Genomic DNA, 20,538 nt, shown 5'->3' with positions numbered 1-20,538 from the left:
AATTTGGTACTCTTCAGATGTGTTGGATTATAAATCTACTGTTGTCAACTGGTGTGCTCAGGTATGTAACCCAACACATCTGGAGGGCACCAAGTTAGGATCACTTCTATGATTATATATTAGATAATTCTACCAAGCATCATAATAATTCATAAGTAGTTACGGAGAATTCTGTCCAGACATGGAGCCATAAACTCCACCCATAATCTAACTAGGGAAGGCCAACCACCTATGGGACTAAAGGAATTCTGCCAAAATCTCGTATCCCTCAGTAGCTCAGGGAATTCTGTGTTTACTTCCTGATTGGCCAGAGATATGTGACTATTAAAGGATCACTAGATATATGATTTATGAAGAGAGTTTGACAGACTGAGCTCATGACAAAGGCACCCGGGGGCAGGACTGGTCTTAATACCAGTGACTGCAAGAGGAGATGTCAGAAAGTACATAGTATAAAAGATTGGGAAGTTGAGTCAGGATCTGAGGAGTAGGTGAGAATATTCAGATTTCCAGGACAAACAAAGATGGATATGGACAATAAGATAAAATGGGCAACGGAGCTGATTGAAAAGAAGCTGAAATTGGAAGATGAACAGCAGCAAGTGAGTATCTAAAGCCAAATAAGGCTGGTTACTTGGGTCTTGAAGATGCAAAAGATGGGACTTGGAAACTTACTGGAATATTAAACTATGGGTGGAAGATGTTGGCATAAGTCAAGCAAAATATTCTTGATAGCCACAGCTGTTTTATCAGAGAGTTTTGTTAATTGGTTCAGGAAGCAGATTTAGAGGGGAAGCCATGTTTTGACCTCCAGTTTTAATTTTATGATTAAAAAAGGGGGAATGAAATATGTTGCTGTTTTATCAGAGTATAGTATATCAAGGTCACCCAAAAAACCAAAATAATCCCAAACTCTACTTATTAAGAGAGAAAGCCTCATTCTTGTATTGGATCTGGATATCTTGGTGGTAAAAATTAGGTTTCAAAATAACTATCAGGTTACCCTGGAGCAGCAAGAGATTATCGTTTATTGACTTTTTATATTTTTCTTAATTGATATTACTTGTTAGCTTAGCTTTCTATTTGTAAACTTTAATAAAATTATTTAGAAGAAAAAATTTAGATGAATCTAATAAAATCCTCAAAAGTAGAATGCACCATAAATTAGAAAAGAAAAAGAAAAAAGCAGAGAGCAGATGCCTCAGGCTTGGACACTTTCTCTATTTTTTTAACCCAGAAAAAACGCTCCTCTGCAATGCTACCAGAAGGGGTCCAGTTGGATACTCCACATCTGGAGGAGGGGAAAAAACATGGACCTGTTAACAAGGATATTGCAAGTCTTAAGGTGAGTGGGACTCTTAGATCCTATTTTACCTATTCTACCAACAAAATCCACACCCAGAACATATTTCATTGGGTAAAATGTTCTCTGTTTATTAGTCACTAGCTTTTCACCACTCCAGGAGTGGTAACATAACTTAGTTGAACACGAATTTGTTTCATTTGCATATGAAATTATTTTGTTTATTTCTGAACTACATGCTAGTATCTCAGAATGGATGCACAAATGGATGTCTTTAATAAAACAGCAGAATACTTCATTTGGTTACCCATTTATTTAAGGAATATAAATTCTATATTTGTGCTGAATCCATTAAATATCCAGGTATGTCTATACCAAAGGACATAACTTGATTCATAACGTGTAATATAAATACAAGAGAGGTTTCTTCAGATATTGATAGATGGGAGTCATTAATCCTTACACTTTGGGGAAAAGTGAATGCTCTCAAAATGAATATTATTCCCAAATTAATTTATATTCTGAGAGGAATTCCAGTTCATATTTCTGGAAAACATTTTCAGAAAATACTGTTTTCTTTAGAAAATTACTGTGAGATTGTTAGATTCCAAGAATATCCTCACAGAAAATGCAATTACTAATTAATAAGAGAGGGATTGGTTTTCTGAATCTGGAGTTATATCGTCATGCTTGCCTATTGTCAGATATTAAGTACTGAAAGCCAATATAGATGGTGTTAATTTTTCATTTGGACAACTTGTATGCAAAAACTCTAGTAAACCTGGAAACAATTAAGTCAGTTAAAATGGAATGGAATATTTAATCAAAAACGATTTGATCCTTTTCCAGTGCTATATTGGGAAACTCAACTTTAAAAATTAGGAAAAGGATGATGATATGGAAAAATTGAATGGAAATATGATCATTGACTTTGGATCAATTTAACATACTCTGTGTTAAGAGAGAAATATCCTGTACCAGTGTAACTCAATAGCAATATTTATAGTTACAACACTAGTTAACAAGGTTGGATCAGCAGCATTTTCAGCTTCTGAAACCCCTAAGTTACTTGTTAAATCCTTTAGAATTAAAAATCTATTGTTAGTTTCTATAGTCATTTGTTATAAAAATATCAATTTGCTATGAAGATGCTAAAAAATTGGAGGAAAAAAGAATTAAAGATTGCTATATTTATGTATTTATTTATTTTTGTTATATTTAAGAACACCCATCTCTCTCACTAAAAGACTTTGGGCAGTCTCATAAAATAAAATAATAAAATATTAAAAGCATAAAAACAGTGTATAATATTTAAAAGAGGTAAGAGTTGTTAACATTAATTAAAAGACATGGGGAGGGCTTCAGGGCGCTAATCAGCCTCATGCCTTCATGCTTTTTTGTGCGTCCCAAGCAGGGGTGGGTTCTACTTACCTTTACTACCAGTTCGCAACGGGATCGCACGCAGGCGCCTTGCTTCTGCACATGTGCAGAAGCTTCTGCACATGCACAGATCGCTGATGATGACATCCGGGGTGGTGGACGGGGCCTCCCGCCAGTTTTACTACCAGTTCTTGAGAACTGGTCCGAACCGGGAAAAACCCACCACTGGTCCCAAGCAAGGGGACAGAGACATGCTTTTATGCCTTTCCTGAAGGCCAGGAGAATGGTGGCCCACCTCACTTTTGGGGCAGAATGTTTCACAGGATGGGGGTAATGGCAAGAAGGCTCTCTTCCTGGACCGTACCTGTTGGAATTCTTTGGTTGACAGGATCTGCAACATACCTTCCCCTGCCTGACCGGGAAGGAAAGGCTGATGTAACAGGCCAAAAACTTTTCCGTGATATTACTTAGCAAATCAGACAACTAATAGATCCTAGACAATTTTTGAAAATCATAAGTTTTTTTGTATATGTTTCTCTTCCTATAGGGACAAGAAAGGGTGCGGAAGAGTTCTGTGGACTTAAGAAAGGAGATCCTTGAAGTTGGTGGCACCGAATACCTCTTCAAACTACACAAAAAAGAAAAAAAGAAGGAGGAGAAACCAGAGCCTGAACCAGAGGAAATTGTAGGAGAAGAGAAAAAGAAAATACTGGAGAAAAAGGGAGAAGGATCAATATTTATTCTGAGTAGATCTTGAGAAGCAGAGCAAAATGGCAGAGAACAATCTTCTACAAATTGGCTGTTGAGAAAGAGAGAGAATTATCAAATTTATTTGCCGGGGTTTGAGGCGATACAAAGATATGAATTTCAGCTCCCAGAATTCAAGAGCCAACATGATTATTATTGAGAATTTTAGTATCTTCCAAGTGTCAGTTTGGGGCAGTGGTTAAAGCATCAGGCTAGAATCTAGGAGACTGAGTGTTTTTTAAAAATCCAGTGCATAATGTCATGGTGGGGTTCATATTTACCTTTTCCTGTCAAATACTTTTCATATAACTTTTTATATAAAAGTTAAAATATTGTCATCCTTCTTTTAAAAAAATGCTTACAGACGGGGCCTGTGGCAGCGGAGGATTTTTTGAAAGCTGCTGTGCAGGGCAGGATACAAGTAGTGGAGAAGTTCCTGGTAGATGGAGGCTCCCCAAACACCTGCGATGAAGTAAGACCACGGAAGTGTATTTTCCTCAGGACTATTTTTCACATTCCATAAAGATACATATTCAAATATTTATTGATTGAGCTCTATGCTTGGCATAGGGTGTTCTTTGCTGCTTCTGTTACTCCAAGTAGAATCCAATATGTAAACTTCTCATCGAGGGGATTTTTTGGGGGGGCACAATCTGTTTTTAAATTGATACAAACTCCATTGGGAGAAAAGGCTCTTGTTCGCTAATAAAAATAATGTTAAAATTGGAATAAGTTGCCCCAAATTTGTTATTTTCTTTCTTTTGAAAAAAACATATCCAAAAATATCCATAAAAGAGAGGAGCAGATGAGTAGTTTGTAGATTGCTCCTGGATTCAACATCTTTGATTTCAAGTACAGGTAATCCTCGGCATACGACCACAATTGAACCCAAAATTTATGTTGCTAAGCAAGACAGTTGTTAAGTGAATGTTGGCCCATTTTGTTAAGTTAGTAACATAGTTGTTAAGTGAATCTAGCTTCCCCAAGACTTTGCTTGTCAGAAAGTTGCAAAAGGTGATCATATAACTCTGGAACACTGCAACTGTCATAAGTATGAATCAGTTGCCAAGTGTCTAAATTTTGATTATCCAGCCATGGGGATACTGCAATGGTCATAAGGGTGAAAAATGGTCATAAGTCACTTTTTTCAGCCGTTGTAAATTCAAATGGTCACTAAATGAACTGTTATAAGTTGAGGACTATCTGTATGCTTGCTCATGTCCACTTCAAGAGTAAAAATGTTTGGAAAATGGAAGTGGAAAATAGAAATAGACCACTGATGAATGTTACCTAGTTTGGGTAATGAAATGTCCGCAAGAAAACAAGCAAGCTCAAAGAGCACCAAGGACTCCTCATTTCAACCTTGAGCTACAAACATTCTCCTTTATTAATAGAAACGTCATTCCAATAGCACATCTGCTCTTTTCAATATATTCCTAAAAAAATAGGGAGGGGGGGTAAAATTTGGTTTAAAACAGCATATGGAGGAGTCACGCATATTGATTTGTTATGAGCAACTATGGAAAATCTGGTGTTGGCAAGGATTTTTAAAAAGGAAAGGGCCCATGAATGTTAGAAAATCACCTTTGGACATGGCCTTTTCTCTTTTTAGCCTACCCTTTACAGAAGACTAATTCTGCCCTTCACTTAGTTCCACAGGACAGCTTTGCACCGTTCCTCCCTGGAAGGGCACACAGAAATCGTACAGAAGCTTTTGGACCAAGGTGCCACTATTGACTTCAGAGATCGCGTAAGATACTTCTCTGTGTCTGTTGAGATTGCAACCCTTTTTCTGCATGGGCTATTTATGCATTATTGCCACCAAATTCCTCTAAAGCACAGTGGAAATATACAGGATATAGAATATTCTGGGTACACTATTGTGCTCAGATCTATTTGTTTGTTTGTCTTGGGCTGAGAGTTATAATTATTTGGACTCAAAAAGGGGACCCCAAAGAATACTGGAGATAGCCTTGGAAGGAGACTGGAACAGTTGTCTCCTGACAAGTCATGCTTTTTGTTGACAGTTGGATTGCACAGCTATGCACTGGGCCTGTCGTGGTGGACACCTGACTGTTGTGAAGCTCTTGCAGGAAAAAGGGGCTAATCTAAAGTTGAAGGACAAGGTGAGTTGAGAGCTGATTCAAAGAAAGAGATCAATGTCACACAAGAAATTTGAAAAAAGCTTTAAAGAAATAGGAAGATTCTAATGTTAAGGCAAAGTACACAACTAGTACTTCTCTCAAAGCCTTAGGTGATCCAGTAGATTGTCTCCAAAACCCAACTATAATATTTCATGTGACAAAAGAAGAAACTTATCAAATACATGACAGCAGTTAATGAAATTAAATTAGTTCTGTCTAGAATGCCCACTTTCCAAATACATTAGTCTCATCCAAGTACATTAGTCACAAGTGAAGATACAAATCTTCATCTCCCTACTTTCAAGATTGAGGAATATAACTGGGCTTTCTAGAAGAATTGAAAAATAAGGTTTTCTGAATCTACTGTAAGTATTTTATTTGGGATGCACTTACATCTACATCTCTAGTATTATTGTTGGTTATACAGTCAGCCACATGTTAAGACTGGATTTGGCATTTTTATCCACCTATTGAGTCCTTCACAAGAACCTAAGATAGACAGATATTATCTGATGGCGTCAAAAAAACCGTTTGAGGATGTAAGCTGTTCCAAGTAAAATTGCCCTTTGACTGATGGGGATTTTGTTAATGCCAGTGATGTTCAAGTGGTGCCCAGATGTTTTGGGATTGCACCCAAGGTGCTTATTACTACTGATACTATTTTTGCTTTCTCTTGCAACAATTATTCTACTTTTATTTGCAGGACCTTGTATTTTGTGATTTTCTCCAGATCTTACTCTTCTAATTCTGCTGTCTGCAAGTTCTGCCACGTCCACTATACAGATTTTTTTGTCTTCCTTATTGACAATTGTTAAGTCTGGAATGTTATGTGGCAGGTGCTTGTCTTTTTGAATTCTAACGTCCCAGAGCACTTTATTAACTTTCTATACTACCTTTTTAAAATATAGAAATAACTCAGTGATGAACATCCTCCTTCCTTATTCCTCCCCCCAGCAACAAGTCACCTTGTTTTTAGTTTCAACATTCATTATGGCACCAAATAGACTCACTTAAATTAACTACCTTTCAAGAAAAAAATAGGTAACAAGGAATCATATTTATCCTTCTCTGCTTTTCCTTTTTACATTACTTTATTGTCTGTTGAACTCAGCTTCTTAGTACTCCTTTACATGTGGCCACTCGCACTGGTGTCGCAGACGTTGTGGAGCATCTGATAAACAATGGTGTGGATGTCAATTCCCGTGACCGTGTAAGAAATACCTTTTTCTGACTGCTTGTTTTCTTAACATGTAACTTACATCTTAACCCACTTTTTAAGGTAAATGACCACAATTATATATATGCAAAGGATTTTGTAAGAATCATACTACCCAGATTTTTTTGTACAAGTGAAATATAAATGTAATATGAAGTTCATGCAAATATTTGCACTCAAACTCACAAATGAAACAAAATGAACAGAAAACTAAGCTTGAGAGAGATGTGCTATGGTTTTAGGATTTAAACATCTTCCTTTTGAAGTTTAATTTCAAATTCTCAATCTTAATATGCTTCTTTTTCTTGTCAAGGTAGTCAAGGAATTCTCTATTGTAACTGTTTCATATCGTCTTAGATATTTTCAACCTACAAAACACAAAATGAAATACTCTATTTCTACTTTCTGATTCCTAGTGCTAATAATATTCACCTATAATAATAGCAAACCTGCAATTTTATCTATCACAGATAGACATTATTCAGCTGACAGTATTTGCCTATTTCTTGTTATAGCTGACTCAGAAAGCTATATTCAGTGGATCCAGGCTAATTTTTAATGCATTTTTAAAAATCTAGTTGTTTATTTGCTTCTATTTCTCCTGTTTGGGTACGATAAGCAAATTTATTTTGACTACCAATCTTACATATAGATCTAATTCCCATATAACACAGTTGTTGTGCAGTTTGTTTATTTTTGACAATGTAATTTATGAATTTTACTACAGTTGACTAGCATTATCCATGAATAAGTCATTACAGTTATTCAACAAACTGATTAAAAATATTAGCATTATATGTGAATTGTGTGGTATTGTCATCTCTCTACTGCAGGAGGGAGACAGTGCCCTGCACGATGCTGTACGCCTCAATCGCTACAAGATAATTAAGATGTTGATTTTGCATGGGGCAGATATGTTGGCCAAAAATTTGGTAAGTTTTTACTCACTGTGGCCTATACAGTGGGTAACATCTGCAAATAAATCAATAGTAACAAAAATAATAGCAAAAGAAATGTGGTTTCTTTTTCAGATGCTGTCGACAAGTATTTAATAAATCAACAAATGCATACCCATGTTTTGAAGTAATGGAATGTTTTCATGTCAGTTTGGAGTTTGCCAAACTTTCTTATCTGTGTTTCTCCTACACAGGCTGGCAAAACTCCTGCAGATCTGGTGCAGTTATGGCAGGCAGATACACGGGAAGTGCTGGAAAAGAAAGAGCCAAACACAACAGAAATGCCAACATGAACCGTAGTTGGATGAACAAAGCAGACACCTGCAATTCGAAGCAAGAATGGTTTGAGATTTAAACAAATGAGGTCACAAAACCCCAATAAAGATGCAATCAAAGCAAAACAAAGCCAAAAAACAGTGAAAAAACAGCTATTTCTAATGTTTTGTTTAGTCAATCATAATGCTATTTTATCTTTGGCAATTGCATGATGAGATTAAATTCAATAGCTGAGAACTTTCCATTTTTCTCAAACAGGCATTGTGAAATTTCTGCTTGTCACACAGTTGTTAAAGGTCTGATAAACAACCACAATTCTGATATCCACTGAGTCAAATTGCACTAAGCTATTGATAATTCCCACAAGTTTCAAACAGCTGCATGATAATTAGTCAGATATGACACAGTTTCAAATGTGATTTCTGTGGGACTGCTTGCAGGTGCAGCTAATAAGGACATGAACATCTTCTAAAACTGACCAAGTAGTGAATAGCAAGAGAGACTCACAGCTTGAGAAACAACAGCCTTTCTGAGTACAGAGAAAAAAAAAACATTCCATAAAGGAAGTGTAAAACATCATGTAAAAACACAACCCTATAGTCAATTTAGACACAGAACACTAAAGTTGAAAAGACACAAACATAGGCTAGAAGGTGAACAAAAAGACAACATTACATTTAAAACAGAGTACCAAAAAAATGTAATATGGATCCAGCCATCTGTTAAAATTATCTACCAATTACAGCAATGCACACCCTAAATATTAATTTAATTCATGTGCAGAGGGTGTCTATGCATACATTAACAGTACTGCAAAGTCTGACAACCTGGAGAACCTATCACATTCTTTCTAGAGTGTGAACCCAAGTATCAATTGGATGGCTGCCATGCGCTTGTCTGCTGGTTTTACTTTCCAAGTTGCATATTCACTTAAGAACAATTCACTTGAGGACATAGGACAACCTTTGCTTCTTTGGCAGAAATGTGGTTTCAATATTGCAGGGCAGACAAGGCCAAATTGGGTTAATAAATGGAGATCAGATCTGTTGTTCAGCATGCAAAATAACAGTCACTATTTTTTGCCCATTAAAAGCACTAACACCCTTGGATAATTGCATTGCTTAAATTTGGATGGTGTCGATAAGGAGGGAAAGTACTGGTACAGCTAAGGCATACTTAAGCATGTCTCTCTGAAGGGCTAAGGGCACGCTGAAGACCGTATCATGAAATGCCCCCCAAAGATGGCCAGGACCAGAGGTGGATTTCAGTAGTTCTGACCAGTTCTGGAGAACCGGTAGCGGAAATTTTGAGTAGTTCGGAGAACCGGTAGTAAAAATTCTGACTGGCCCTGCCCCCATCTATTCTCTGCCTCCCAGGTCTCAGCTGATTGGGAAGAAATGGAGATTTTGCAGTAACCTTCCCCTGGATTGGGGAGGGAATGGAGATTTTACAGTATCCTTCCCCTGCCACGCCCTCCAAGCCACGCCCACCAAGCCATGCCACGCCCACCAAGCCACACCCACAGAACTGGTAGTAAAAAAAATTGAAACCCACCACTGGCCAGGACATATTTGTGGCATGGTTAAGTGAAGAATGGGGAAAAACCTGTAATCCCCAAGAGCAACCTCAAACTTTATAAAATATGTTAGGGTTTGTCACTGCTCATCTAGAGTAAGGTGACTGGCTGGTGGGGAATTTTAATGACTGAATTGATCTGAAACAGCCAACAGATGCCAGATGCTTATTAATGAATTTATAGGTAGTATCAGACTGGAACAGCTATAAATCCCATAAATAAACAAGCTCAAGGGATGGGCAGATGTTTCTACTTTGTAGTGAGAAAAGGCCATAAAAGCCTAATTTATATCAAAGCAAATAAACCCATTCTCTCAGCAACCTCTTTGCTTAACTGTGGATTATTGAATAAGCCACATTTGTCTAAGCCAATTTAGCTAAGCAAAATCAAATAAACCATATCATGACTTATATAGCGCAATTGCCGTTTTGCTCTGTCTTTTTGCCTGCCAAGGTCTTTTATGCTGGTGGTGGTGACCTGTCATGAAAGGCTCTTTCTTGTTTTGTTTTTCACCCTAACCTCTGGCTTTCCCCTCTTCTTCCTCTTCTCCACAACCGCCTTTCTTGTTCATGGATTGTAGCAAAGTCAACCCTTAAAGACTTCCTTTTGAACACCGCTTAGAATAGCACCAAGTGAAGCGGTTTATAAATTCATAAAAGATAAGGAAAACCTAGACTCAGAGGGAGTTTGGCCTACTTTCGTATAGGAACAGGCCCAGCCTGAAACTTGTAAAAGAAACGAAGGGAAGGAAAAGCAGCGCTTGCTTTCTGCTTTCAGGTCTCCTAAAGCAGGGGTCTCCAACCCTGGCAACTTTAAGACTTGTAGACTTCAACTCCCAGAATTCCTCAGCCAGCAAAGCTGGCTGAGGAATTCTGGGAGTTGAAGTCCACAAGTCTTAAAGTTGCCAAGTTTGGAGAACTCTGTCCTAAAGGGAGTTCAGCCAGCTGTGTCTGAGCTGGTGTGGTCTGACTTCCCGCCCCGCGGGCGGTCTCGGGGGACTTTCCCCCCGCCTTCTTCAAGGGATCCGGTGGCCCGGAGCGGCAGAGCATTCGCAGCAGGCAACAGCGGGATGGCCAGGGCGACCCTAGCCCCGCGCTTTCTGTGCCCCTTTTGGCCGCGGACCCCTTGCGCGAGCCCCGCGCGGGTGGCTGCGGGAGGTGTTCTCCGAAGGTTCTTGGCTGCAGCGGCACCTGCTCGCCGCCTAGACCTGCGGGGTATCTATCCGCCCCTCGTCACCCCTTTCACGTCTCAAGGCCGTGTAGATTACGCCCGGTTGCAGGAGAATCTGCGCCTCTACGCCGAAATTCCCTTCCGAGGTAAAGTTTGGACTCTTGAGGGGAGAAGGAGACGCGGGGGGAGGCGAGAGCCACCTGGGGGGATCCTGGCTTGGGTGCCACTCTGCCTTACTTTGCTTGGCCAAGTTCTGTGGAATTCGTTACTTATCTATATTTTGTGGCTGAATGTGTTCTATGAATCCTGCGGAAAGAGGAGAAAAAAATCGTAGAGTTTCCAGTATGCTTGCTTTTGCCTGTCTAAAAGCAACCAACCACCTTGCATTTCTTTTCCTTTTTGTACAGCTAATGATGTGTCTATGAACAGAGTTTACTACCACATTAAGCCTCTGGGTCACTCACTGTATATAAAAGGTTGTGTGACCTGAGACATTGTGGTTATGAGCCCAACTAGTTATGGTTTATTCAGTAAATTCAAATTCTAGTTAAGTAAAGCATGATATATTAACTCGTTCATAAATAGTGAACTCAGGCCATCTGGACAGACATCTGTTAAAAGCACATTTCTGGCATGGAAAATGTTCAGTTTTGGGCAAGAAACCAACACGTTTCACTGTGGAGAAAGTGCCACCAGTAAATTGTAACAGGAAGGCATACACCCGTTATGGCTGAATATTATCCAGAATTTTTTGTTGTTGTTCAGTTGCTAAGTTGTGTCCAACTCTTCGCAACATCATGGACCATAGTACACCAAGGATCTACTGTCTTCCACTGCCTCCTGGAGTTTTTCCAAATTCATAGTCATTTCATCGATGACATTATTAACCATCTCATCCTTACCCTTCTCCTTTTGCCCCACTTTTTCTAGTGTTCTTAGTTTAAGAAAGATTAGAGAAAAAAGAAACTAAATCTTCTTACTTACTTCTTACTAACTTTTCTTATAGGAAGAAGTATAAGAAGTATATAAGTAAGAAGTGCTTTCAAAAGTATAGGAAGGAGAAGCACAGCCAAATTATTTTGTCTTCAAGGACAAGCATAGTTGCCCACCCAGACTTTGGACCTAGCCTACTGTAAATGGAAAATGGAGGAACATGCACTGGATAGCAAATTTTTCCTATCCCTGGGTAATGTTCTACTAACATTAACTAGCACATGACCATATTATATCAATAACAGCTTGTGTGCTTCTTTTTTATTTTTATTTTATTGATTTTCTATTAAATACATTTCTTAGTGCTTAATAAACATCGTGTTGTCTGGGCATTTAATTTGCTTAACAATACAAATTACATTCTTAATCTCCACCCCTTTTTTCCAACCATTGGTAAAATAAATTCCATGTTTGATAATATTCTACATCCTCTTTCTGTTTAATTTTCAATGCCAATCTATCCATTTCTGCACAATCAAGTTGTCGGAAACCATCTTTTACGTTTGGGCCTTCAGGCCTGCCACATCTTCTTCTGTGGGGCTTTCTCTATTGTTTATTCATCTTATAGTTCCATAATGTTAATTATTTGATTCATTAATGACAGTATGTTGCTTTGGAGAATTTTAGTTTAAAAACATAGTAATCCTCGACTTACAACCACAATTGAGCCCAAAATTTCTGCTGTTAAGCAAGACAGTTAAGTGAGCTTTGCCCTATTTTATGACCTTTCTTGCCACAGTTGTTGTGAGTGATTGCAGTTGTTAAGTGAATCTAGCTTCTCCATTGACTTTCCTTGTCAGAAGGTCACAAAAGGTGATCATATGACCCCAGGATATTGCAACTGTCATAAATGCTTGCCAGTTGCCAAGCTTCTGAATTTTGATCACAAAACCGTGGAGATGCTGCAACGGTTGTAAGGATGAAAAATGGCCATAAATCATTTTTTTCAGTGATGATGTAACTTCAAATGGTCACTAAACGAATGGCTGTAGGTCGAGGACTACCTGTATGCATACTTAAAATAAAATCATAGTAGTGGGATATTTTGCTTGATGGAAACATAAATAGCTACTTAGTGTTATCTTCTTATTTCTCTAGGTTTTGTAGTACATGGTTCCAATGGGGAAGCTCCCTACTTGACACAGGAGGAATGCCTGGAAGTAGTGATGCGGGTGAACCAAGCTGTGCCTAAGGAAAAGCTTCTGCTGGTTGGGTCAGGATGTGAATGTGAGCAATAAAAAGGTAGACTAGAGGAGTTGGCCTCTAGCTGACCATACCTTATATAAGGATTCTATGTCTGGTGCCTTATTTGGCCCTCAAGAAGCTCCTAGTATCTCAAGAGCTGTCCTTTGAGTCACCTATATTTCTTCCCTTAGCAACTCACTGCACCATTGAGAAAACAAAACAAATGGCTGACAAGGGTGCTGATGCTGCTCTTGTGGTGACTCCTTGCTACTTCCGTGGAAGCATGACCAGTGCTGCCTTGATCCATCATTACACCCAGGTAAAGAAGTGGGTCACGATATTCTCTGGTTTATATTTATTAGAGATGACTGAAGTGGTCTCAAAGGTATCACATTACACCTTGAGCCAAAAAAGTAAAGCTGACATTATGGCTTAGTATTGTGTATAAACCAGATTAGATGATTGGTACTAAATAAAGTTTTTGAAGGTGTGGTAAGATGATGCTAGGAACGGTGATGGAAGGTTATGTATTCCTTATCTATTACATGTTGTTTGAACTTCAAGGTGTTTTAGAATTCAAACACAATAGAAATTCAGCTATTTTTAAAAAATCTTGATTCAGGTGAAATTTCTTACATTATTTAGTGGCTGATTACAGATAGAAGTACTTTGTCTTGAATTCTTTTACTTGAAGACTGAGAGTTGAACAGAAAGTGAATAATGGGAATTTGCATCCTCCATTCTTTTTCATTATAGAGTTGTGATTAACTTCTCATTATTCATTCTCAAGACACAAAATTTCACAAGTAGTTGAAAAAGCCTTTCTATATCTGTGTCCTCCACATTTGTTGGAATTGCTGCATATAAGATTTGGCCATGTTGGCTGGGAATACTGGGAACTATAATTCCAACATATTTGAAAGATGCCATTTTAGAACAGGCTGAGTTAAACAATTGGTGGATCACAAGGTATTCTTGAAGCCATGCTAATTGCCATAGAAGGACTACAATTCTGAAGTGTGCTGTGGTGAAAGAATGGATATATCACAATTCACCAAAATAATATATTCTGATTATCCACATTCTACTGAGGAAATGCATGTAACAGTTCAGTTGTCCAGATTCTAAATACTAAAGTGCAATAACAAGCTGAATAAAATTTAAGACAGATGCAATTGCAATATCCATGCAGCAGAGGTACATAATTTGTGACCCCGAGAATGTATTTTCTCTGAAAGCCTCAGACATCCTCCAAAAGTTGGCATCAAAGTATAGTATTTATTTTGACAGCTGAGATAAATACTATTAATTAGTTAATTTAATTTAATTATATTTAGTCAATTAAATTCAATGTAGCTTTTATTTTGGCCCTGCCAACTGTTTAAATACAGCCCTTAGCATACCAACTAAAGACTTTAGGATGGTAACCTTGTCTTTGAAAAGAACCATCCTGGCTCTGCAATAATTGGAGATTGCCTTGTATTGCCTGGACATAGGTGAGGGGACCTTGCTGAAGATTGATATTGAAAGAGCAGGTTGTAGTTCACTGGTGGATTGTTTCCCTGTATGCCCACATGCTTTACTACTTTATGTTCCCAGGTTGCTGATGCATCTCCAATCCCTGTGATACTGTACAGTGTTCCAGCCAACACAGGCTTGGAACTGCCCAATGAGGCAGTGGTCAGCCTCGCACAACATCCTAACATAGTGGGGATCAAGGACAGTGATGGCAACGTGAGTGAAATATGACAACCAGGTGCTGCTCTAATGTGATCCCCTCAGGGGATTCTTCTTCACCAAGAAGCAATACTTCTTGGTGTTATGAGAATTTACATATTGGGCATCTTTTGATGTTAAGGAATGAAAGCTTTGGTATTACAGTGGTCTAAGGCACCCTGTTATTAAGCTGGTTATTAAGACCAGCTGCCTGCAATTACTGCAGGTTCGAATCTCGCCAAGGCTCAAGGTCGACTCAGCCTTCCATCCTTTCTAAGGTAGGTAAATTGAGGACCCAGTTGTGGGGGCAATAAGCTGACTTTGTATAAATATACAAAAGGATGAAGGCTATTGCTGAGCACATTGTAAGCCGCCCTGAGTCTCCGGAGAAGGGCGGCATATAAATCAAATTAAAAAAAAAAAAAAAAGCTGTTGTACACATTTTCTCTTCAGAGACCTGAAGATCTGTGAATTGTTCTTTCCTCCTATGAAGAATTAATGTTTAAACTGTTGAAGAAAATACTTTAAAAACATTTTTAGCACAGCTAGATGGCAGTTTCCCATATATTTGATTATCACTTGAACATTAAACTAAGAGTAGAACAACAAAGCAGGTACTTTGTTAAAGTTCACATTACTGTTTTATAGAGGGCACTATACCATATCTAGATTGTGAAGATTCAAGTTCAGATCTCTGTTTCACCAAAAAGCTCACTGGGTGATAACAAAGTTTATTTTACTTATGGGTAAGAATAAACATGGTAATCCCCAGGCGGATTTGTAAAAATCGGGACTCCTTATGCACAGTCACTCAGGCACTTGTCACTTCCCGCCTGGACTACTGCAATGCTCTCTACATGGGGCTCCCCTTGAGGAGCACCCGGAGGCTCCAACTGGTGCAGAATGCAGCCGCGCAGGGGATTATGGGAGCGAGGGGGCGCTCCCATGTGATGCCTCTCCTGCGTGAGCTGCATTGGTTTCCGGTGGTCTTTCGGGTGCGCTTCAAGGTGTTGGTTACCACCTTTAAAGCGCTCCATGGCATAGGCCTGGGTATTTGCGGGACCGCCTTCTGCTGCCAATAGCCTCCCACCGGCCAGTACGCTCCCACAGAGAGGGACTCCTCAGGGTGCCGTCAGCCAGGCAGTCTCGGCTGGCGACCCCCAGGGGGAGGGCCTTCTCTGTGGCAGCACCTGCCCTCTGAACGATTTGCCCCCGGAGATACGCATGATACCAGATCTCCGGGCTTTTCGCCGTGCCCTAAAAACTTTTCTTTTTCACCAAGCAGGGCTGGTGTAACACCCTCCCCGCCGCCTTTTTGAGATGTTAGATTTTTAATTGTCTATGGGTTTTAGTTGGGATGTTTTAAATTTTGGGCCAAAGTTGTGTAATTCTTTTAACAAATTTTAAATTTTGTATTGGGATGTTTTTTATTTTGGCTGTGCACCGCCCTGAGTCCAACAGGAGAAGGGCGGTATACAAATTAAATTAAATTAAATTAAATTAAATTAAATTAAATTAAATTAAATTAAATTAAATTAAATTAAATTAAATTAAATTAAATTAAATTAAATTAAATTAAATTAAATTAAATTAAATTAAATTAAATTAAATTAAATTAAATTAATTAAAAAATTAATTAAATTAAATTAAATTAAATTAAATTAAATTAAATTAAATTAAATTAAATTAAATTAAATTAAATTAGTGGAAAAATAGGAAACTTTAAAAAGATAACAAACCTTCTTAGAGTAGCCTTCTCCAGATGTTTTGCCTCTAATTCCCGTTACCATTTTGGATATGCAGACTGGAGCTGCTGGGATTTTTTAGGACAAAACATCTGGAGAGATCCACATTGTAAAAGGTTTCTTTAGCAAAAACAAGTGACATGAACAGACAATTTTAAAATGTTCATTAAGGTGCCTTGTATTTATGACTTCCTTGGCATGTGTGCTTATGAGTGCAGTATCATCATGAGTGCCCTGTGTTTTTGCTAATGGCACCTTTTGGCATTTTGGTGATTAGTGCTATCTCTTGCTATCAAATCAATCTATGTTTTATCAGATTACACGCCTGGGGCTGCTTGTCCACAAGACACAGAATGAAGACTTCCAGGTACTGGCAGGATCAGCTGGTTTTTTGCTAGCCAGCTATATTGTAGGTAGGTTGTACGATAAATGTTTCAAGATATGGGGAAGTAATACAGAATAGGAAAGCAGCTATTGTAATATTTTAAAAAATATTTAATAGTTGTATGATAATGTAACCGATTGCTAAGAAGCAGTTATTAAGTTAGTATGCTCTAGAATATGCAAGAAAGGCTGTTGGGGTGGATGAAGTATATATGGGAAGATGAATAGTTTATAAGCTGTTTCTGTTGACTCTGAGCTCTGCTGTAGGTGCTACAGGAGGAGTCTGTGCCCTTGCCAATGTACTAGGCAGTCCTGTCTGTCAGCTTGATGATCTTTGCCGTGGTGGAAACTGGGATGAAGCCCGTGAACTGCAGCACCGATTGATTGAGCCAAACATTGCAGTAAGAGCCCTTAAATCTGGGGGAACGTAAACATTTGAAAGTGGAACTATCCTTGTTGGCAAATTTTGGGAAAGAAGGTTAGAATAATTTTAAAAATCCAATATTTTTGTGGCATTCTCGCAGCCAGGAATCAGCCTGATATCCAATCCTATCCACTTGTCAAAATAACCTACTTTGAACTGGAGGCTGTGTGCCCCATACTGTCACATACAATGATAAAGCAATTCTGCTAAATCATTGTCTACTGATCTCCTGCTTTCATTCCAATAATTCGAATTTACCACATTTAAAATTTCTATTTTGCTTTTTTTAAAAAAACAGCACCACACATTTAGAAGAAAAGATCACAACATTTGAAAAGCCTGTGTTTCATTCACATGGTGTGTTTCCAAAATGAGTCTCTCTCCCCCCTCCAAATTATTACAATTACGAATTTTGAAATACTACTTTCAGATTAATTTTAGGCACAATATTAAAAAAAAATAGCCAGGACTTTTAATTTAAAATCCTGGCTATTTTAATTTTAATGAACCTTTACTAATTTTCCTAGTCTTTCTGTTTTTCATAGTTCAGTGCTAAAATATTCTGGCTGTGTCTAAGGTATTAAAATAAATTTGTGATATCTCTTGTTAAAAGATATTGGACAGAAACATTGGGAATCAACCTTGCATCTGTCAGTTAACGTAGAGGAAAATGTAAATTTAAACCATTGGCCTGAATTAGTAGTAGATTTATACTAACTCCAGATCTTATGTTACCTACTGTAAGTAAAAAAATAACCATTTCCCCCAAAAATAATAATCTACATAGTTTCAGGGAGACTATATTGACTCAAAATGCTGAAATGATACAGATATGAATTCCTTACTTAGGTTTAGGAAAAATTGCAGAGAAATAATTGTCATTACCAATCCTTAGATAGTACACGTCTTCAATCTGTGCCACTTTCTGTTTTCAAAGTGGTGCATGAAAAGAAATTTGTAAACAGTTATTCTGCAATATTAGTCTGATATTAGCCTTTAGAATTTTATATTGTTTGTGTTCCAACAGGTCACCCGGAAATTTGGAGTCCCAGGTCTCAAGCAGGCGATGGAGTGGTTTGGCTACAAAGGAGGCTTTTGTCGTGCCCCTTTGCTCCCATTAACTGAGATACAATTAATGGAACTACGCCATAATTTCACCTCCAATGGCTGGCTCTGAAAGACAGAGGAGTTCTAGCAATGCCTGGAATCTTGCTGCAGCCAGTTACTATCTAATTGGGAAAGGCTCACATGTCTTGCAATTTACTTAAACGCATGCAGCTCATTCAACTCATAATGTACTTATTGGAGCATTGCTATAGCAACAAAACAATGGAGTAAAATCTTCAGAATGGAGCTTTAGATGAGAAAATGCTGTATCTGCATCTCATGATTGATTAGAAGGCCAACATTCCTTTGCCACTTAAAATTTCTCGATTCTACATAGCACACCTATGTCTAGGATATGGTCTTATCTATCTTCTATTCTTTTCCGCATTTTCCTATACCCTGACTAGTTCTGGAATCATAGAATGGTGAAAGGCTAATTCTCTGGATTTGGAAATCAGATGTGCGTAATTTTAATGTCCTGTGTAAAAGATGACATTTCATTCATTTTTATGATTTACTAGGTCAAAATACCATTTGCACTGCTACCTAATGCACAGTAAATTGAGTTTGTTGAATAGTTGTGTGATTCACTGAAAAATTGAACATTCTTGAGATGGTATAAGAATGTGCAATTAGTGAATGTGCCATCAGATCATTTTTGATTTTTAGTGATTACATAAATTTTCTCCATTACAATCTATCCCTAACTGCTATCTACAGTATATATTTATAGTATTCACTAAAGCTAGATCAGTAAAATATAAGCGTTTTTTAAAAAATATTTCATAACATTGCTGCATAGGTCTGAGTCTTGCTCATAGTCCTCAAGGGCAGAAGTGTTATAGTATGGTATATAAATACATCCTTCAAGATAATTATGCTTCTGTTATTGTCCTTTTTCTGCTGTCTAATGATGGTGCATTATATTTGGAAAAAGAAATGGAGAATTGTTCAATAGTTTTTCTGATGACTATATTTTTAGCTAAAGCATAAACACACTAAGGCTAATTGATGGCACAACTTCTTGCGGTACACCCAGATCCAAAATGACTAGAAGTGGATAATTGTGCCTTTATACACACAGCCCCAACCAGTGGTGGGCTGCAACTGGTTTTAACAACCGGTTCTGTGAGTGCGTGCTTTGCGTGCTTGCACACCTAACACGTGCGCAGCATTCAAAATACAGCAATTTGAAGCTCAGCTGCTTATCTTCTAAAGCAGCCCCGGTCAGTAGAACAGCGGAGGCACGGAAATCAGTTGTGCCGCGCAAATCAGCTGAGCCAGAAAGAAAGAAATATAGGATAGGATAGGGCGGGGACAGATGGGCAGGGCCAGCTGATGGTCAGAACTACCTGTTTGCTAGAACCAGTCCAAACTGGAAGCAGCTCACCACTGGCCCCAACCCCAATAACTATATGGCTGCAGATTAGTGAGACTGGAGCATCAGATTTAATCAAGCTGTTTCATAAAATATTTTATACAATTCCAGCAGCACGCATGGAAACAAAATTGTTATGAAAAATCTCTTCTTTAAGTGGAAAAAGTTGGGGGAGAAATTGAAGTTGTAAATAAGAAAATGCATTGCTTCCTTACAAGTACTTAAGTTTAGTTGAACCAGTTAGTGGAAGCTAACTAATTGTGTCAAAATTTTCTTTAAAAAACATAAGACATGAAAAAAAGTAAAGGACTTATCATTTTGCCAGCATTGTAGGTAGTTACAAATACAAAGACCAGCATCAGATGAAGGTTGCTCAAGGGAGCAGTTTTGAGAGTTGTAAGTCAAAGGAGCAAAGGAAAAACGGAAAGGAATAGAATAACATCGTAAAATATTGGAGTAGCTTATCATTATCTATAACTCATTGGCTGCATTCAACACATTCTGCTAAGCTATGATTTAATCTTAATTGTTGGATAAATTACAGCAACTGAATTCATACATTTGCTCAGGCACAAGCAAACAAAATGGCATCTTGACTAAGTGTTGTTCGAACCTACCATTTAAAGCAAATTCATATATTCAAAGATGGTCCATTATAGATGTTGGAAGTACACCTTTTAAAATAACTAGACAACCCATAACCATTGGGTCAATATTTCAGATATGTTTCTTATTAAACTGAACTGAATGACCACAGGAGGAAAAAAGCAGTGGGAGCAGAAGCAACTTCCATCTTCCTGTGGGCTTTCTTATTGGCTTTTTTTTTTGTAGGAAGCTG

General features: G+C 38.1%; 2 protein-coding genes across 2 annotated transcripts; both read left to right on the top strand.

Moving 5' to 3' along the window:
- The first annotated feature begins 434 nt into the window (after positions 1-434).
- ANKRD2 (ankyrin repeat domain 2) lies at positions 435-8,277 on the top strand. Its single transcript, XM_034440323.2, has 9 exons — positions 435-602; positions 1,238-1,345; positions 3,231-3,368; positions 3,795-3,902; positions 5,082-5,180; positions 5,458-5,556; positions 6,686-6,784; positions 7,624-7,722; positions 7,941-8,277. The coding sequence occupies exons 1-9, from the start codon at positions 525-527 to the stop codon at positions 8,037-8,039; spliced, it is 927 nt and encodes a 308-aa protein (XP_034296214.1). The 5' UTR covers positions 435-524; the 3' UTR covers positions 8,040-8,277.
- A 2,192-nt stretch (positions 8,278-10,469) lies between these two features.
- HOGA1 (4-hydroxy-2-oxoglutarate aldolase 1) lies at positions 10,470-19,197 on the top strand. The gene is made up of 7 exons (XM_034439869.3): positions 10,470-10,914; positions 12,860-12,988; positions 13,138-13,265; positions 14,546-14,680; positions 16,724-16,820; positions 17,059-17,192; positions 18,243-19,197. The coding sequence occupies exons 1-7, from the start codon at positions 10,668-10,670 to the stop codon at positions 18,390-18,392; spliced, it is 1,020 nt and encodes a 339-aa protein (XP_034295760.1). The 5' UTR covers positions 10,470-10,667; the 3' UTR covers positions 18,393-19,197.
- Positions 19,198-20,538: the final 1,341 nt, after the last annotated feature.

The sequence above is a fragment of the Pantherophis guttatus genome, chromosome 6 (assembly GCF_059756535.1).
Source record: "Pantherophis guttatus breed Tessera chromosome 6, ASM5975653v1, whole genome shotgun sequence".
Taxonomy (NCBI): domain Eukaryota; kingdom Metazoa; phylum Chordata; class Lepidosauria; order Squamata; family Colubridae; genus Pantherophis; species Pantherophis guttatus.
This window is presented reverse-complemented; position numbering and strand designations above follow the sequence as displayed.

Coding starts and splice junctions, on each gene's coding strand:
- ANKRD2 (XM_034440323.2), top strand. CDS start 525: ATGGATATGGACAATAAGATAAAATGGGCAACGGAGCTGATTGAAAAG. Junction 5,181..5,457: donor CTATTGACTTCAGAGATCGC/GTAAGATACTTC, acceptor TTTTGTTGACAG/TTGGATTGCACAGCTATGCA. Junction 5,557..6,685: donor ATCTAAAGTTGAAGGACAAG/GTGAGTTGAGAG, acceptor TGTTGAACTCAG/CTTCTTAGTACTCCTTTACA.
- HOGA1 (XM_034439869.3), top strand. CDS start 10,668: ATGGCCAGGGCGACCCTAGCCCCGCGCTTTCTGTGCCCCTTTTGGCCG. Junction 14,681..16,723: donor TCAAGGACAGTGATGGCAAC/GTGAGTGAAATA, acceptor ATGTTTTATCAG/ATTACACGCCTGGGGCTGCT. Junction 16,821..17,058: donor GCTAGCCAGCTATATTGTAG/GTAGGTTGTACG, acceptor GCTCTGCTGTAG/GTGCTACAGGAGGAGTCTGT.